Genomic DNA, 20,603 nt, shown 5'->3' with positions numbered 1-20,603 from the left:
TGGCCTCTTGCCATTCATATCTTTTCATCTTATAAACATATCTTTTCATCAAATTGCACAAAAATCATCTTAACAATTACTCCATTTACTGTACAATTACTCCATTTTACTTTTTGTTCTCTTTCTTCCAAAGGTGTATTTTTCCTAGGCCCTTTATTTGTAAAGCAAGGGTGCCAGGGTTACCATTGCATTGCCTTGAAGGTGAAGCTTTTACAATCCTTTACAGTTCTGAGCAGTATTTTCTGGGGGTTTTTATGTTAAAATATTTTTCATGAAGGGATTAAAGGACTACAATTTGTCCACTTTAATTGCCAGTGATTAATAAATAAAACCTTTTATCTGTATCTACATGGTTATCTGCTTCACTAGGGAAAAGGAGAGAAAAACCTTTTCCAAAAATTTTTGGAATGTGAATGCCTCAGTGTTTAAATAAAAATTATAAGCACATTTTCTGAGTCACTAGGGAAGTGTCACTTGTGATTCAGCAAATCTGCTCCAAGTATCCTCTAGCTATATCATTAAAAAACTTAGATATTCCTAAAACCTTATCACAGAGGCCTATAGGAAAGGTCTGATCAGCTTTTGATTCAAGATCTCATCATCCATCCAAACAGAACAAGAACTTGTAACAGATTCTGCAAAGGCCATGACAATTAAATGCAAATTCAGTACAAGTTAAAACTGAGTCTTCAACATTTCTATAGATCTGACTGTGTGGAAACAGATTAGCCTAGTGAGGGACTCTTCACACACAGAATTCATATCACCTTCTGGGTTTAGTGATTTCAACAAAACACAACATAATGCATCTGTGGTTGTGGCAAGTACTATGACACCAATCTCTTTAAAAGAAACAATCTTCCTTCCTTGGGTCTAGGAAATTGGGAAGAATAAATTTGGTCTAACGCTCTGTGGTAGAGAAAGCAAAGTCTGCAAAACAATTTCTTGAAAATAGATTAAAAGAAACTTCATGATCTGATATGAAAGCAGAACCATGGTAACAGTTTCTGAAGTACTCCATAGATTTCTATTTAATTACTCTCAGTATGGATCACTAACTGGTTACTGAAAGGCTCTTTAAGCGTGATGATTTGTATTTCAGGGTGAAGGCAACTCTCTAGCAGAAACCATTAGTGGGCAGAAAGGTGAAGCTGACTTTGCTATTGCTGACTAACAGAAAAATGACAATGCACACACCTGCTTAAGAGGATCTGGACAAAAAAGTTACTATATTCCACGGTAAAGCATGGAGGAGACCCCACTTTTCAGGACTCTACAGCAAGGACCTTGACTCCACATTGCTTGAATTTGATCTTTTAAACTATGTATTAAAAACAGACAAAAAATTCCACAAGTCTACAAGCCACAAGCCTGCAAAGTGACTGCTTGTTAGCCCTGCTTCTTCAGTATCTTAGATACTAAGTATCGTAGTATCTCAGCTTAGTTCAGATGCAGCACAAAAAGCATCTAGGGAGAAATGCCATTTTGCACTGAGATCCTCCATTCTCTAAAGGCATGGTTTATGTAATTATTCCTAGACAGCTGACACACTACACAAAAAAATAATAAATTTGAATAAAACGTCTGCAGTGCTTTGATAACATCAGGTTGGAGCACAGAAGAACAAGTATATATACTAAAGAACACGCTGACAAGCTTCTCACTGCATAGTTGGGGAAACTGAGCAAGTCAGTCAAATCATCAGCTCAGTTGTTATAAATGACAAATATCCTTCCATTGTGGGGGCAGAGGCAGCAAGAGGAAAAAAAATTGTACATCCAAGCAAAAGAAACAGCATAATAAAACCTCAGTAAAGTAACTGCCCTTAGTCTATCTGTACTGAAGAACAGAGTTCCACCTGGAGACCAGCCATCTCAGAGAGTTCAATCAACCTGGTCAATAAAGTGTAAAATGGACAGGAGCCATGTCTTAAAAGCCATTTCTATGATCAGAGACACTGTTAAATACTCACATAAGAACATTCTAAATCAGGCCAAGCCAAACAGTTTTCAAGACGAGCTAAAGAAAAAGTCACTGAGGGCACAATTAAGGGATATTTAACGTACACAATTTATTTCCTAAATTTGCAGTTTCTCTTCTTATCAAATGTCTGATTATTTTTCCTTGGCTACATGCATATTCTTCAGGATAATTTGTCCTCTGGGATTGCAAACAGCTTAATATATAGCAAACACCACATGTACTTTCCAAGGTTTCGGGGGGTTTCCACCCAGGTGCCAAATCGCTCAGTCAAACCACTTCTTATGAAACTTACCAATTATAGAATTCATTTTTACTTTCACATAAGCACAAGCACCAACAGCACTATTGTGCACATCATTACAATTCATCTTCAGCATGCAAAATCCACAGTCTTTTCTAGTTTGCTTTTCTAGCTTTTTCCCCACAAATACTTAAACATCCAGCACTCAAAAACATTTAAGCAAACTCTAAAGTCTTTAAACAAGAGCAGGAAATCAAGTGCACCTAAGCTACAATCCATTCTTTGTAGCATGGTGCATACCTCTTCGAAAAGAAAACCAACTGTTGCCTCACAATCTCACTGTCTAGTTTTTGGAGATGCAGTCAAAATTCTGGCACTATTTTCATTTCTCATCTAGAATAATTTCAAGTAATTTTTAAAGAAAAGAACACAGATTTAAAATTATTTGATTTAATTTCTGTTTTGTACTTTACCATAGTGTTAAGGGTGGCTACAGTTTAAATAAGTGTTTAGCTCATTAAGCTCATTTAGGCACATTATCTCCATCTAACCCAAAAATCTAATTCACAGTTCTTAGAAGAAAGATAACTCACACACCTAGCAGAGATGTTTGAAGCTGCTGCTTTCCTGAGTCTTTCAGTTTATTCTCTAGGCTTTTATGTTGCTACAGGGATGAATTCCCAAATTATGTAGAACTGTCAGCAGATTCAAATCAAAATTAATTGTATAAACTTGTAAACTCAGAGGGAACCCATCTGCAGTTTTTCACTTACCATTATCAAGATCAGGCTCTAAAACACAGGAGGAAGGGAGATGTAGGGCTTTCTGAAGTCCCTGTAATGTTTCATTTTCAAACTAGCTTTCATTTAGAAAATACACTACCAAAGGCACAAATAGGGATTTTACAGCTATTGAAAAATGTCTGTATTTTAAAAACTGGATCCCTGCTTATAGGTGAAAAATAATGCTTTTACCTTACTGATAAGTGTGACGACATCACCTTCTCGGATTGTGAGTTCATCATCATTCTGTGCTTCATATGGAAATATCACTTTGCAGTACTCCTTGGCTGAAAAGAATAACATTCAATGTGATAAATTATTCACCTTATAACAGCTGCTTATCTAAGGGTGAAAATCTTCCTAAAGTTTTTCACAAATCTTTCATTTTCTTACCATCTTTTTCTTTGCATTTTAGACTTTCAAAACCAGCATGAAATATTTTTTTTAAATGTACACTGATGAGCATTATTTTCTCAAATAAAATTGCTCCAGATGGCAACCTGCTACAAACAATTTCCTTTACAGCAACCCTGTATCTGACACTTGCTTCTATAGTTCCACCAGTATGGCCTTCCAGCAGATCACATAAATTGGAAGCATAAAGGATGTGGTGGGTTGACATAACTTGTTTATCTCCTGGTGTACAAGAAAGCACATACTTCTGCATCTATAAAGATGATAAAGTAACAAATAATACATTCATATATGCAAAGGTTTACATTTGAACTCAATGATCTGAAATGTCTTTTCGAACCTGTATATATATATATAACTAAATCTTCTGTACACTCGGCATAAAAGAAAAATTTTGAATATTAGTCTACCGTTTCCTCTTCTCCCTCTACTGTCTATAAATAAGGGCATCATCTCCACTTTCATCTGGAAAATACAGGAGCCAGCACTCCTACTTGGAAATCATGAAAAGCGGTTGTCATCAAAAGAAATTACAACATGTTGCTGTGCAACAGACAAGAATGTCAATGTGCCTTACAAATGAAAAGGGAATATGTATTCCAGCTGTTAAATAATGTATAAAAATATGTGATACTATAAGACAGCAGGTTTAAAAAGACCAAAGAAACACACATAGAAATTACTGGACCCTTTGTAGAAGGTCATGTGACTTTGTAGAAGTGTTCACCTCCTTTAAATGTCTCAATTTTGATAACCTCTACCTCTAGTCACCTGTCATACTTGATGCAGAGAAACAGGGAGTTGCAGGCCACAGAAATATAAATCAATTTGAAACAATAGGACCTATTTCTTTACACTTACTGTCGTGGTTTAGCCCTGGCTGGAGGCCAGATGCCCACCGAAGTCAGTCTATTACTCCCCTTCTTAGTTAGACAGGGGAGAAAATATGTATTAAGAGGCTCAGGAGTTAAAATAAGGACAAGGGGAGACCACTCTGTCAGTAATGACATGGGCAAAACAGACTCAACAAAAAATGAACAGAAAAAATACTCTACTTTATTACACTACAACTACAAAGAACAGTGAAGAAACCAGAGTTGAGAGCATGACCGATCTTAAAACAAACGTAACCAGATCTTAAAACACTTTCCCCCCACCATTCCCTTCTTAGCAGACTTTAGTCAGGATTATGCTCCCTTCTTCCCGCCCCCGCTCGCAGTACAGGGGGGCAGGGACTGGGGAAGATGGGGTTCTCGGTAGCACCTTCCCCCCACCCCTCCATTCTAAGCAGACTTCCCTTTAGCCATGATCTTGCTCCCTTCTTCCCCCTGCTCGCAGTACAGGGGGGCAGGGACTGGGAAAAAATGGGGTTCTTGGTTACTTCTTCATGACCTGTTTTCCTTTTCCTTATCTTAAGACACCTCTAACCTCCCTCCCTGCTCCCTTCTTAGCAGACTTCACTCTGGTCATGATTTCACTCCCTTCTTCCCCCTGCTCACAGTACAGGGGGGCAGGGACTGGGAGATGGGGGCTTCGGTCAGTCGCTTGCAAGTTGGTTTCCCTCTCGGCCGGGGGGCGGGGGGAGGCATTCATTCCACACCCTCCCCCTGCTGCACCGTAGGGTCTCACCCACAGGAGACAGTCCTCCATGAACTTCTCCAATGTGAGTCTCTTCCCCCAGGGCTTTATCTATTCACCAGCTGCCCTGGCGTGGGTCACTGCTATGGCGGGCAGTCATAAATCACAATGTCTCTCAGTCCCAGTCCTCTGTGGGGTCACCAGCCTCCCCCAGGAAACCTGTTCCAGTGCAAATCTCTCTCTCACTCATCTCTGTGTCTCTTTCTCTCCATGGCTGCAAGTGCTGGCAGGGGCTTCTTCCAACATAGGGTCACAGCGCCTCCTCTGTGTCTCCACCTGCTCCATCCAGCGTGGAGCCCCTCCACGGGCTGCAGGTGGGGTCTCGGCCTTTTCCATGGGTTTCTCCACGGGCTGCAGGGGCATCTTTCTCTCCGGCACCTGGGCCGCCTCCTCGCCCGCCCTTTCCCGGCCTTGGTGTCTGCACAGCTCGGTACATCTTCTCGCTCCCTTCTCCAGTGGCAAAATGCAGCTGCTTCCGGGTTGTTTTCTCCTATATGTGATTCTCAGAGGCGCTCGCTGTCTCTCAGGCCGCAACTTTGGCCTTGAATTGCTCGTTGTTTATGGTTTAGGCTGGCAGAAAACTGTAACTGCTGCTTAAAAAACCCGTCTCAGCAGCACAGCCTCACAAAACTGCAACACTTACTATAAAGAAAACCTGCATTATCACACTTGTGGGCATTTCAAGTTCCACCAGGGGCTTCAGTTTAGCTGTGCAGACACTAAATGCCATTTCAGACACTCATGGCCATGTAAGACACACATGTGGTGGGCAGACACAATACACTACGTATGGAAGAGCCAGGCCCCACTGATCTAGCAGCTGAAGGCAAGCCAAAATACCTCAGAGTATGTCAAACAGCGCCAGATGCAGGCTACTGATTTTGGCCCCCAGGGTTGGGCCTGGATCCTGGATTCAGATTTGGGCACCTGGTGTCAGAAACGGATGCGTCAATGCCTAATGCTAGCATTACAGCTGATGGAGATCAAGTCACTAAAGTGAGCAAAGCCTTGAGAGCTCAACTTCCCCTGAGAGAGCAGACTCCTATATTTGATTAGCTGACTCACACTCTGAACTCACTGGACACCACAGAGAGATCTCCACTGGGACCATGGGAGCAGACACCAAGCTCACATGTGTACACCGAATCTTAGCGCTCCGACTCAGAAGCTGCATCCCAACTGCTGAAGCTTAGTGATAGGAATATTGCATTGCACAAGGAGCCAGCACACATGCACGTGAAGGGTTTCTTTCTGTAAGCACATTCAGGCTGAGAAATGAAACAGTACTAATGGGGAAGGGGAAAGCTCTTCTCCAGTTCACCTGCTGTCACTCAGAAATGGCATGAATTTTACGTGGTGGTGATTCAAGTAAACAAGAATTTCTTAGGCTTCATTTATTTTCCTGAACACAAAAATTTAAATGCACCCATGATTATTAGCAGTTGGTTTTCTGGCCTGGCTGGGATAGAGTTAATTTTCTTCACTGCAGCCCACGTGGTGTCACGTTTTGGCTTTGTGAATAAAACAGCACAGGGAACACACTAGTGTTTTGGCTATGGCTGAGCAGCACCTCCACGGTGCCAAAGCTGCCCTCCTCTGGCCCTCAGCAAGTAGGCCTGGCGGTGAGCAAGGACCTGGGAGGGGACACAGCCAGGACAGCTACCACAAACTGAGCAAAGGCATATCCCCTGCCATTGAACCTCCTGCTCAGCAATAAAAAAGGGTGGGCTTGGGGGGCTGTATTGTCTGGGAGGTAGCCATGGCTTGGAGACTGGCTGGGCATTGGTCTACTTGTGGTAGTTAGTGAATGATTGCTTTGGCATCACTTGTTTTTGTCCCCTGTCATTCACTTATTAAATTGCCTCTAGCCATGATTTTTCTTGCTTTTTCTCTCCATATTCTCTCCCTAATGGGGGAGCAAGCAGCTGGGTGGAGCTTAGCTGCTGGCTGGGGTCAACCCAGTATATCCCCTCCGATGTCTCTGAAGAAAGAAGAGTCAGATGAAGACAACAAACATGATCTATGAAAAAAATAAGACCAAGAGGAAAATAAGCCTCTTTCACTGTTTCTGAGAGCAGGGAACACTGTCAAATAAACATTTGGTAACATTGCCAAATGACTGGGGATGTGAGAACCTCCACGTCACAACTCAGATTTCAAGCGATGAAAGGGGTGCCTAACTGCTAGCTTACTGATTCTGGAGGAGGGTTTTGGACCTCTCTTCATGGACCCAGCTACGATGCTCCACTCGTCCACTATCTTGTCTATACAATAACATTCAACATAAAACTGGTGAAAAGCTGACACATACTAACTTAGGTCTGGTAGATGCAGCGCAGCATGTAAGAGAAACATGAGATTCAGCACATTTTACACTTCAGTGTGTACACTTCCTTAAATAATTACAGACTTTTTTTTTTCCTATTCTGAGAGTATCCACATCCTGAAAAACAGCTTTGCAAAATAGTAGATTCAGGGAATTACTACAGAGATGATGTACTGTACTAAAAAAACCTCAGTGCTGCATACTCAGGCAAGTCTCTGGTTACTGGAAACAGGTTTAGCACCTCTTTTTTGGGATTCACAAAAGATGTGAGGCTGGGCTCTCATTGTCAAACACCTCTTGGGCCCAGCGAGGATAATTCCTGAGTACCCATTCTCAAGGGTGTAATTCCTTCCTCCATTCACTATGTAATCTATACACTGTACGATCTCAAGATTAGATGGGAAGCCAAGCACAGTGCACAGATCAACAGAGAAGGCTTGCCACTATTCCACAAAAACAGTACCATTCTGAGAGTGTGCCAGTGGTGCAGCTCTTGCCCAGAGGCATGGATGAATCCCACCTGTTTCAGGTTAAAGAATGCTTTGAACAGCAAGTGTGTCCAGGGTGCTTGTGTCCCCTGAATTCTATAACAGTCCAGCCTCCCTTAGGTCCCCTTGCTATGTGAAGACCGTAAATTTGAACTGTTGTTCAAAATGAAGACCCTGACAGGTAAGAGTAGAGAGAAGGATGTAGTTTCAGTATCTGTAAAAGTCAGCTTCTTATTTCTTTTTTAAGCTTTTCCTCTAAAAGCACATGTCAGTGTGTATCTCACAGTGCGTGGCTGTCAGAAGCAGCAAGACTTTAACCAAATAACTCTTAGTCTTTGACACAGAGCAAATGGCTAAGCATCTTCACCTTCTAGCTTTGATGTCAAGAAATCTGTTCTCCCATGACCTGTCTGGCCTCCCCACCAAGCTCTTGCATTTTTGCCTTTTTTTTTTAAATATCCAGATAGCAGAGAAAGAAGGAATTAAACTCAAGAAAAATGTCCAAAAGCGTATCTTAAGATCAGCCAAATGTTGATGAAGTGCATAAAGAGCCAGGAGAAATCTTGTGAGCAGCACAAGAGGGAGCTGGGGGAGGCTTATGACCACCCTGTGCTCTGAGGACTGGCACAAAAACACAGAGTGAAGGCACAGCCGTGGAAAAAAAAAATCATGGTTTATGTACAGTAGAAGTCTGGACTTGTTGAGGGTGATTCACACTGACATACACTAAATCAATACATTCCTCTGCCTAACAAGGACCCTGCAGATTATGCTACAACTGAGCTGGATCTCAACAACACAGAAAAGTTTGAAACAGTGTAAGTTACTGGACAAAATCAGCTTTCAAACTTGTTCTAAGGGAATGTTAGACCAATGTGATTTAAGTAAGTAAAAGCAAAGCCAACAGGACTCAAAATAATATGAACTGTTAAAGTCAGACTAATAAAAGCAGAGAAGAATCTTATAGGTTATGGCACTTCAGTACTAAAATTGTCCTTACTCAGCAAAGCAAAATACCATAAGAGGATGTAGAAGCACTTAATTCAAGCTATGTTTAAATAGGAAGGAAGAAGAGATAAAAGGAAATTCTAATTTCAGACACATCACTGCAAGACCACACTGAAACTTGCTGAATTTGAGTGTTTTCCAAGTGAACCCCTTCCACCCCCGCAAAACTCCAAAAGTCAGAATAATATATCCTCTTACAAGCTTGGTAAATAGACTTAAGCTAAATTAAAGCTTCAAACTGAGATACCAACATTAAGCATCCCCCAACTGTAGATGATAAATCTCATGTTTACATTTGACATCCAAGACTGGTTTTACACATCACAGATGGTTCTTCCAGAAGCTTCTCTTTTTTCCTCTGACCTGACAACATTTAAAAAATATACTTGCTAAGAAACCCCCAACAGCAGACATCTTGGAAACAGTCAAGGAGGAGAAAAGATTATATTCTTGAGCTTTTCAATCCTCATTTTTTAATTCAACAATAACTCACTCTGTCGGACCACAGGGTCTCTCCCTGCAAACTCACAGCTCCTCCCAAGCAAAGGAGGACAACCTGCCATAGGCAAGGGGCATTGCTCAGGGAGCTGAGCGAGCAGAAAACCGTACACAGCCCATCTTACAATTCAAACAGGCTGGACCTAATGCAGGATGTTCAACTTCTGGCCCAACTGAGAGGGCGTGGGTTAAGTATAATCCCGTTTGAAAATAGGCACCCTTGGATTAATCCTGTAATTTTTGAACTAGACCAGGTACAATGACAACACAACTGATAAGCATTTTCTCTGCCCATGTTCCTCCTAGACCTGCCCTTTGGAAAGATAAACACCACCATTGCTAGCATCTCTGACAGACCCCCAAGGGCCCAAGTGACTTTCAGTTCCCCTTCCCAGCATCATCCTTGTAGCTTGGAAGCTGGAAGAAAAAAGCAGCAGCAAAGAACAAGATATTTATCACAAGTGGCCAGTCACTGCCCATACTTCATTGAGGAAAAAGTCTCAGGGCCATTGTAAACACTACAAAGGGAGTATCCTCTAAAAAGAACTGGAAGTTTTATGGGGGCAGTTAACATGCATGTCTGTCCTGAATTCAAAATGCAGCTGATGTGATACAGTCTCAAGCCATCCAAACAACAATTGCCTCAAAGAGAGAGAACAATAGTAAGAGAAATCCTTCCTTCAGAATACAGCCACTTCATTACCCATGCTGTTGCAAGTACTGTATTTCACTGAGCCACTGAATTCTGTGTATTTCACCCACAGAATTCAGTGGCTCAACATGTATTTACAATTACAGTGTAAAGCACTTGTTTCAATGTATAGACCTTCTCTATAATGGGGTCCTGTAGTGCAGTAGTAGGAAAACTAATTTGTTTGAATTTTGAGAGACTGGTTAAATATTACATCACTCAAACCAGAACTGAGTAAAACTCCATTTATGGTACCAGGGGATCCTGTTCACTTTAAAAGCATGCCTCTTCTGTTTGTTCTCCTGCCAGACTCTTAGGATGTTCAAGACAGCAGACCACAGACAAACATACCTTCTAGCTTAAATTTCATGGGGACAGTGACTCTTTTCCTCTTAGGCCAGGATGGCACAATTTCCTTCTCTTAACTCTGCTGCTGCTTCCTTTTTAAGCAAGAACTGTTTCAACTCATTGCAAGATTTCCTTCATCTCAGGTACTGTAACCACCAGGCTGCATTCATCCTTTTAACTTTTTGGTAATGGATTATGTACTTATTTTTTACTAAAACAACCAACAAATGTGTATAGTTGGTTTTTAAGGTTTAAATATGTCCTGCTTGGGGAAGTCTAAATTACATACCAATCACTATGGGCACAAACAGTTTTCTAACAGTAAGTTAGAAAAAAAGGAGCATTAAAGTTGTATTCCTTGAGCTTAACCTTCCTATCTTTACCACTCATAAAATGTTTCTGAAATGGAAAAAGTGTACAAAATCTACTGAAAAATTACATCATTGTTACCAATAATACAAAGCAGATTTTAAAAAAAACCCAGAAAATAACATCTCATCTAGCAGAATTTGGGTTTACTATTAACTGCTACACTCAAGACTCATACACGGATTGCACTAATAAATGCCTTTGCAGAACTTCATGAGATTCAAACTGTCAAAACACCACTCATCAAACAAAACATAGAAACAGAAATAATTAGGGCCCCATTAATCTAGATTCAGCTACTGCTTCCACCATCATGTAAAAGGATTAGTGGCTTGCTAGGATTTTGGTATTCCTACTATGCAATAGGTTAACACAAATTATAAACAGTCAGTGAGTGAAGTAATCAAATTAAGTGCTGTGGTCAACGCATTCTGTGACTTACTGCCTTCGCTGTTTTGTCATCTGCTTTATTTATACTCCATTTTTGCCATCTCAGTAATCTGCAGGAGCACTCTCAGTCACTGTGGATGGTTTTGCTTTGCTGAATTTTAGAATCCAACAGAGCTACTTAAATATTTATATATATATTCTACAATACAGCCTTTTCACCGCAAGACACTTCAACTAACAGCAGCTACTTCATAGAAAAAACAATATATCTCATGCTAGACATAGAAGTATAAACACAATCACATGACACGTGCCGCCCGAGATCAGTAAGAGAGATGGAATCTCAACAGCAGAATCATGTCCCTATAAGTCTATGCACAAAAACACCTGAAACAAACAGCTCTCCCCTCTTCTCTTCAAAGATGCATTCTTTCATTCCTGAAAGGTTAATGATGTTTTCCAAGGGACCACTTGAGCTCTGTAAGGATTTGTGCTTTCAATGTGCTCTTTGGCACTGAAGAGCCATCTGTTTATTCCCCCAGATCTCAAAGCTACTTCTCAGAGAGATTTACAGAGCATATTGCTGGGAGATGCACCTATAGCACACACTGCCTCTTGCTCTGACCAGCTCAGCCCACTGCAGAACTTAGGCCATCTTGCAAATACTGAGAGCAAATGCTAAGCACATCAAGTGCTGTGCTGCGTATCACTGCCCTATCACATCAGGAAAGCCACAGGAAAAAGGCAGACTCAAATCAAGATGTGAGAGGAGTCGGCAACCATCGCTCCATGCTGGAACCCTGTGGGCAGAGAGGGAAGAAAGGGAAATTGCTCCCTGTTTCCTCTCTCACCCAGCTTCTTCACAGTGCAACTGCATTTTGCATCCAGTTGAGACTAATGAATAACAGCATTGGTCATGGAAAAAAAAAAGGTGGAAGATGAAAAGTTGTTCCCCTACCAATATAATCTTTGCCTTGCTTGCAGCATACATCTCTAACAGTAATCCCCAGGGAATTTACATCAAATTTTCAAAAGCCCCCTCTCCATGTTTAGCTGAATTCATGGATCTCCTTTTTCTTGCTAATACTCCGGAGAATGGCACAATAGCTATTTTGTTTAGCAATTAAAGACTCCAAGGAAGACTGGAACCCTACTGTACCAGACAACAGTGAAAGCAGCTGAGGTGAATTGATACTTTTATGCTTAGCATTGCAATCAGTACAATCAACAGTTTTCTGTGACAGCAAACTTCTCTGGATTCAATGCTTTTTTAAGCGTTGCAAAGAAGTAGCCCATCCTCCTCATCAGTTCTGGCAAAAGTGATGTAGAGCGGTGTTTGCACACAACCATGGTGAAAATACACAGCAACAGAAGGAAATGCATGTCAAAGGGAAATAGCAAAAAGGTGAAAGAAGAACAAACCAGACCCCAGAAGCGTTGATGATGACGTGTCTCTTTGTGAACCAGAGCTCAGTGTGTCACTGTAGAAGGTACAGTTCTCAAACCACTGTTCAGAAGGTTTTCATTTTCATTTATAAATGCTAAAAGAATGAAACCTCAGTACCCTGGGATGCAGGTCAGTGAGCAGCTTCCACTGTCACTGAAGAAAGATGCAGCTGTCTCCCAGCCGGGCTCACCACACAAGGGTAAGCGCCGTAGGTGGGAAAGCCAACAGGACCATCCCTTCTTATGGCACCTGCACTTGGGTCAGCATCACCTGCTCAAGCTGCAAGTTGGGAAAAGTAATTCCCAAAAACATATAGCCAGGAACTTTGCTCTACACTACCAGCTTGCACATTTTTTAGTATTTCAAGTTCTCATTTCCTCAGGGAGCTTGAGTTCTTGCTGTACTTCCTGTGAACAGCCTTGTCTCACAAGGGGACTGAGACAGAAGGATGCAGCAAGTCAATTAGTGTCGTGCAGCTAGTGGACAATAACTCACTAAAAGTTGTTTTAAGCTGCTGTTGCAACTCTGAGCTTAAAACGTGGTGAACTAGGTCATAACCATACACTCCCCTCAGACAGCCCATGTTCTGGTCCCCAAATGTTTTCCTTCCTGTGTCTGCATGTGTTTCAGTTCTGACACAGAACATTATCTGCTAGCTATTTAAAAGAAAGGAGAAGGGTGATGCAAGTCTTAAAAACTCAGCAGTTTGTATTATACTCAATCTCTTTTCTAAAGTATGGCTGTATTCTTTTCCTTCTTATACTTTCCTACTGGGATCCATAACATTTAGTTGCCACTTTATAAAAATAAAATCAAAAGATAGGGAATATATACATAAGTCATTTGGTATGCTAGTTACCTATGCCTCCCTAGAACAGCACTGAGACCTGCCTAAAGGATTTAATTACTGCTTTTTGTTTACTAAGCATTGAAATGATGAAAACAGAACTGAAGTTCTTGGACAGTGTCCATTTCCCATACAAACTATACCACCCACACAGACCATTTCTACTACATAAAGAGAGAAAAAAATAGGAAAAAAACAAGGGTAGTCACAACCAGAGATTTTTCTCTGTCCTACCTACAAGTTACAGCGTGAAGTTGGATCTTATTCAACTCTAATTCCAAAGTACCCTCAAGGCTGAAAGCTGATCATGTAACTTAATTTGATTTTTGGTGGCAGAAAACTCTAGGTAGGATTATCAAAGCAAAAACAATTCAGAGGATTCTGTGAAGCAAAGCATTCTGTGTACCGCCTACTGAAAGTTTATCCTAAATATACCTATCCCCATCCTTGATTTCATATATATAGGACACTTTTTTAGCCAAAACCAAAGAGAAAAGTGTTCAGCTTGCTTTTAAGAGGCTTAACAGCACTAAGTGCAAAGAATAAAAAATTGTGAAACCTACTTTTTGTTCTGCTGTCCACTTCTATTTTTGTTGGCTCCTGAGTTGCTGTGGCTGGAGGTAATTTCTTCCCAACACTCTGGAAAAAAAATTAAAATTCTCCTTTAAAATTTGCAAGTTCAGATAAAAGTTGGGCAAGATGAAAAAACTGCAACAGAAATACAAAGTATAGGAGTACAAAAAGGACAGTAAGGAAATGAGGAAAATTAAACTATACTGAGGTTTGGGGGAGGGGGGGTCAGCTTTTTTTTTTTTTTTAATGATAAAGAATTCATGAAAATATGACCCTCAAATCTTCCCTTAAAATAAAATGGTTAATAAGAGTTTTAAACAATAACCCATTAACACAGTTTCAGGGGAGACTCGCTGATGTATCTTTGATGAACTGAGTAGGTGATGAAATTGCTTAAGGAAAGATGCTATTCAGTATCAGAAGTAAAACTGAAAGAAGAGGGGGACAAGAAACCCTGTGAAGTCTGGCCATACAAGGAGCATTCATTTCAGTCATTCTAGATTGAATGCAATTTTTTAGTTCACAACATTTCTTTAAAAACTTGCCATTTTTATTCATTTTGAGAAAAAAACCCACCTAATTTACAGAGGTGCGCTGCAGTAAGCAATAATCAGCCTCAGGCAGGTAAGCTGACAGAAGGGTAAACCAGCGTTAGCTGCACCCAACAAAATAAAACAAAACTGGTGATATCCTTTATGCCTCTTCACCAATTACTACATGCACACCCTCCCCTCTCTCTTCTCAGCTTTTCTCCTTATCAAGAACATTGTCTAGCTTTAAAATCCCAGACGTGTAGTTGAGGATGTGAATGTAATTATTACTTGTTTATATAGATATGAGTACTTAAAAGCCCTAGCTCTATTTCAAGATCCTTTTCTGGTAAGGTATGAATAAACTCCACAAAACCTCCTTCATACTCCAGTGAGCTTCTGAGTAAAAGCTAAAAGACAAGAGAAGTAAGATTTAGTCTTGCAGGCACCGAGGACCTCTTGGGGACCATGAGGAAAACACTCTTCAATAAGAGAAGCAATAGGAGTACGGCACTTCAAGTAGCTGAATATTTTCAAGGTGTATAAAGAACATGAAGAGCTCACTTTTCGTCATTTTGTACACTAACTGTGGCAACATTTATCTTTGAAAAGGAGTAAAATACACAGGCAAGGGTTTTAGGCTGGCAAAAGGAGCACCTCTGGAGGAGAGGTAGTTTTGAGAGTTGCACACAAGACAGTTGTTGAGTATGAGCTGATGAGCAAGGCAAACTATGAATTGCAATACCCTTAAGTGTCCTGTTGTAACTGAACTTTCAGGTGGCAACAGAAACTGACCTTCTGATGAGCTCTGCAACTCATACAATCCAGAGTTTGTGAACTGATTGGGAAGAGAAATCAACAACAAAGCTTTAAACCTCCCAATGTCTTTCCTGAGGTGGAAATGAGAGATGAGAAGCTTATCTGAAGTAGCAATTACGCAGGTAACAGAAAGCCAAGAGATGATGGAAACCTGCAAATCAGGAGAGGGCAAAACTAAGAAAAGAGCATGACCTGGCTGCCTGAAGAACCTTAGAGTCAAGGAGGATGATGATGAAGAGCAGACTCTGAGATGTCTCTGGAAAGCAGTGAAAATAGCACTGGGAGAGCAGTAATGAAGAATTTGAAGCTACTGGGCGTTCACAGATGAAAGCACAGAATGCCTTCAAGATGAAAGCAAGGCTGGGAAGTCAGCTTTTGGATCAGAGGCAAACAGAGCAGTTCAAGATAGCTACAAATCTCTGTACATGCTTGTCCACCATCAAACAGTTCACCATTCACAGTCCTGTTTCATAAAATGGTTTGGAAAATCGTGAGGCCACATGCTCTAAACGGCACTGCTAATTAACTCAGGAAGAAATGATTACTAAAGGAATGTCCAAAACCTTGAATTTAGGGGAGGTTTTCTTTTTTCAAAGATGAAATTGTTATTGAAGAACAATTAACTGAAGGAAAGCTTTTGGTAATTGCTTTATACATGAATCGTTGACTTTATGCCATGAAACCAAAGCCCAGATAAGGTCACTATAAGTTAAAACTTAACAAGCTAAAAATCACAGCAAAAGAGCCGTGGGCAAAGAGGAAGAACCTAGTGTATCCCAGAGAGAAGAGTGTGCTGCATTGCTTGAATACACTCATTCGTCTGCTCGTTCAGAGCACATCCGTGTTGCAGGTGATAAATCAGCATGGGGAACCAACTTACTCCTTGGGACCAGAAAAGAGGTTACCGTCTGATCAAGGCTCTTCTTTTGTTGGGAGCTAGGAGACAGGTCTGAAAGCAGTCTTTGCATGAGTTGCAATTTGTTAAGGAGAGAAGGTAAAAAGCCCAGGGAGAAAAGCAGCTGAAGACGTGACTCTTTCTGCATATATAGAAATAGCCTAAGCCCAGAACAAGACTTCTGACAGGTCTAATGATAGAAGAGTTGCACAAAACTGGGTTTAGCACATGGAATGTCCTGAAAGATCACGGTGACCTACAAGATCCAAAGACCAGTTATTGTAGAAAAAGCAAAGCTGTCCCAGAATTCTGAAGTGAGGAGAGGAAGGAAGGTTTATATCTAATAGGAGAATACAGGAAGTCATAATTCAAATAATTTAAATGAGGCTTGAGCAGAACCCATTCCAGTGAGGAGGGACATCTGAGTTTGTTGTGGAACAGGGAGAGAAGATGAGCAGAACTGTTATTCTTTAATTATAAGAGGACTGCACACAAGGATTTATGGTGGGGACACAAGCACTACTGGAAAAAGGAAAAATGAAATATGGCTTCAGCTGGACCTGAGCTGCAAAGATGTTTTACTTTTTCTATAAAATGGTACTAAAGGAGTTGGGGTTTTGTTGTGGGTTGGGATATTTTTAAATTATGATTTATTTATGATTACAGCTGGTCTATATTGATCCATACATTTGCATGGAAACATCTGTTACCATATTCTGAAAATATCTCCATGAAAGTTAATACAGGACTCATCTGTTCCTTAGGAAACACGCAAGATCAGCTTTCCTCACTAAGAGACACCGAACCCTCTATAATCTGTTAAGTCTGATGGTTCTGTTTTAACAGGATAAAACCTCAAGGACAGCTATGATCTGTGTGCTGGGAGTCACAGATCAAGTAACACTGTCACAGTTACCAATTTTTCGGACACCAAGACACACACACCTCCTCCCATATGAGCTAGAAACTTTCGTTCTGACTCTCCAACTGTTCTACATCACTCGTACTCCCACACAGTTCAAATATCTACCAAATTTACTATGCCTAGGAGAACCAAGCAAGCCCAACATTAAATTCTTGCTGATTCAACACATATATCCATTAAATATATTCTTATTCTCAGGCGCTAGTTACTATAGAGTATTACAGTCACTTCTCCAGTTGAAAGCCTAGCATAATTTATCAAAATCTCTTTCACTTCTGTGGTGGTTTAACCCTGGCTGGAGGCCGGATGCCCACCAAAACCACTCTGTCACTCCCCTCCTCAGCTGGACAGGGGAGAAAATGTGTAACAAAGAGATCACTCACCAGTTACTGTCACAGGCAAAACAGGCTCAACACAGAAGAAAATCCATCTAATTTACTACCAATCAAAGCAGCGTAAGATAATGAGAAATATCTCATAAGATGACAACTTTATTCATGATTTTTCTCCCTCCTCCCCCTAAGCAGCAAAGTGGGACAGGGAATGGGGGTTGCAGTCAGTTCATCTGTCACTGTCTCTGCTGCTCCTTCCTCCTCAGGGGGAGATCTCCTCATGCTCTTTCCCTGCTCCAGCAAGGGGTCCCTCTCACAGGAGACAGTTCTCTGTGAATTTCTCCCAAAATGAGTCCTTCCCACAGGCTTCAGCTCTTCACCAACTGCCTCAGCGTGGGTCCCTTCCATGGGGTGCAGACCTTCCATGTGGACCAGTCTGCTCCAGTACAATCCCCCACAAAACCACAAGTCCCTCCAGCAAACCTGCTCTGGTCTTGGCTCTTCTCTCTATGGGCTGCAGGTCCTGCTAGGAGCTTGCTCCAGCACAGGCTTCCCACAAGTGTCTCCACCTGCTCCAGCATGGGGGTCCCCCACAGACTGTAGGTAGGGTCTCTGCTCACCATCATCTTCCATGGGCTGCAGGGGGACACCTGCTCCACCATGGTCTTCTCCAAGGGCTGCAGCGGAATCTCTCCTCTGGTGCCTGGGGCACCTCTTCCCTGCCCCTTCACTGACCTTTGGTGTCTGCACAGCTGCTTACATCTTCCCCCTCCTTTCTCTGGCTGGAGAAAAAAACCCCAATCTGCTGCCTGTTGTGTTTTATATCTTGTTTTTAAATATGCTATCCCAGAGGCACTATGACCATTGCTATTTGGTCAGCAGCAGGTCCATCCTTGAGCTGTCTGGTATTGGCTCTGTCAGACCCAGCAGAAGCTTCTAGCAGCTTCTTGCAAAAGCCACTCCTGCAGCCCCTTCCCCCCATCCCCAAACCTTGCCACGCAAACCCAAAACAACTTCTAAAAAAGGAAACATGGGAGCAAATTTCCAGTTCAATTCAACCCAATTCAGTTCCAATTGGGTTGAACTGGAGATTTCAGCAGAATTCTTTCTCTTCCTGTTCCTCCTTTACATACGAAGATCAATTCAGAAAAAAATATTTCTCCAAGCCCTTCCAAACACATTGATCTATACCACAAAATACTGATATCGAGCTCCAATTTTCATGTTACTTAATCTTTTACCTCTCTATCAGACTCATCATTCCTATCTATCAGACTCAATACTCCCAAGAAGAAAGCAGATCTTTACCTCTTTGGGGCTCAGGCATAAAACAAGATGTAGAACTTGGACTTTTTTGGAATTTATCCAAATCCTTAAGCAGGATACTCAGCCCTGCCAGTATCCCCTGACACCTCCCAGGATGAACTCTCTCTCCATTTACCTAACTCAAACATTTTATCAATAATGTTTGTAACAAAAAGTCACAGGGAGCATGAACCAGAAGGTCTGTAATGATGCCCTTCCTGTGGTGTCCTAATCACTGGGCTACAAAGACAAGTAAAGTTCTGCATTTTCTCTCTGGCTCTGCATATCTTGAATTCTCAGCTGCAGAATGGTTTCAGCACCAGCAAGAAGGGTAGCATGTCTTCAAGAATACCGTTTCAGTCTCCTCCTATCCTCTTCCAACATGCTGATTACCATAAATCTCATTTCTAGATGGTGGCTGTCAGCCTTGTTTCACTTACATTGCTCTGCAGACACCACTCTGACTTGCTCAGTCCTGTCACACAAGAAACGTGTGGTGGACACAGAGTTCACATTTCCTGACTCCAAGCCTAGGTTGACTCCCAGCACACAACAGAACACACCAACAGAACAAGCAGAATCTTGATCCCAGCGTTTCCGCAAGGCGAGTATAATTAGATTATTTGGCTGTCAGACACAAATCCCCCTAATCGCCTGACAAGAGAATCCTAAAGATGAAAGGGGATAAAGTGCCCTCTTGCTGCAGAAAACAGCTGATAAAAGCATGAGTAATGACCGTGGTTTGGTGTACAGATATGCAGAGGGATGAGACAGATTTAGCAGCAACCTGCCAGTACTAATGCTCGGTTTAATGAAGCCAGCAGCAGGCCAGCCTAGCAGGTTCAGTTAGCAGGAGGGGCCTCGGTGGCAGTTTGGTACGCTGCAAATCCCTATCGCTGCAGACCAGTTTCCTCTGATACTGAATTCACAGCGATTACAAAAGTTGTTGAGGTGGCACACAGAGTCATGTGAATGAGGTCACGGTACAATCTAAGCAGTTTCATTTCCTTTCATTAATGTATTTTGGCTTAACTGCAATCCCAAACAGCAGAGAACGACACGAGAGAAGCAGAGCACACACCGGTCAGTACCGAGTGGGGTTTTCTCACTTGAGGGCACTACGACCCTTCCCTACAGCTATTCAACCCTGGTCAGAGGAAGAAAAGTAGACCTGTGATCAAGCTTCCTCCTTCAGGATATTTTAATATTGTATTTCAGGGGTGTCTGTTGTTGAAAACTCACTTGTCTGCTTACTTTTGTTCTTCAGGTCTCATGTCTACAGAATATTTAATCCGAAAATTCAATTGCATTGCCACTTGTGCACCAGCTACATCTGCACAGAAGAATTTAGTTATACTTCTTTGCACTAAAGGAACATACCTATCCTTTGAGTCTCCTTTAACCAATATAGGCGTCTCAGAGCAACAGCTTATTTACTCAGGATTAAGGGAAAAAGATTCACTCAGCATCAGTATTTATTCTGGAAAGCATATTGAGCTCTTTGCCCTAGCTAAAATATTTTGGAACTGCTACTTGAATTTTAATTCCATTAAGATATTCTTAAGGAATACACAGAGCAATTTAAAAATAAAAATCATAAAAACGGGATGTATGAGCTGGAAACACTAATGGTTTTGGGTGTAATATCATCAGTTTGAATAGTGAAAATAGAACAATATGCACTGACGTTGTACACAGGAGGGGAAAAGGCAGTTCTGTATCTTGAGAATTTTTAGAATTTCAGAAAACCCCAA

The 20,603-nt window shown here is 41.5% G+C and overlaps 1 protein-coding gene across 1 annotated transcript in view; it reads right to left on the bottom strand.

The window, feature by feature from the left end:
• SH3KBP1 (SH3 domain containing kinase binding protein 1) overlaps positions 1-20,603 on the bottom strand; it is a 233,214-nt gene that overhangs the window by 51,104 nt on the left and 161,507 nt on the right. Inside the window, exons 7-8 of the mRNA XM_084262660.1 lie at positions 14,034-14,109; positions 3,199-3,293 (exon numbers count right to left, since the gene is read on the bottom strand). Coding sequence (XP_084118786.1) covers positions 3,199-3,293; positions 14,034-14,109 — 171 coding nt within the window. The remainder of the gene's footprint in view (positions 1-3,198; positions 3,294-14,033; positions 14,110-20,603) is intronic.

The sequence above is a fragment of the Gallinula chloropus genome (assembly GCF_964237585.1).
Source record: "Gallinula chloropus genome assembly, chromosome: 1".
NCBI lineage: Eukaryota > Metazoa > Chordata > Aves > Gruiformes > Rallidae > Gallinula > Gallinula chloropus.
The sequence above is the reverse complement of the archived record's forward strand: the minus strand, read 5'-3'. Positions and strand labels throughout refer to the sequence as shown.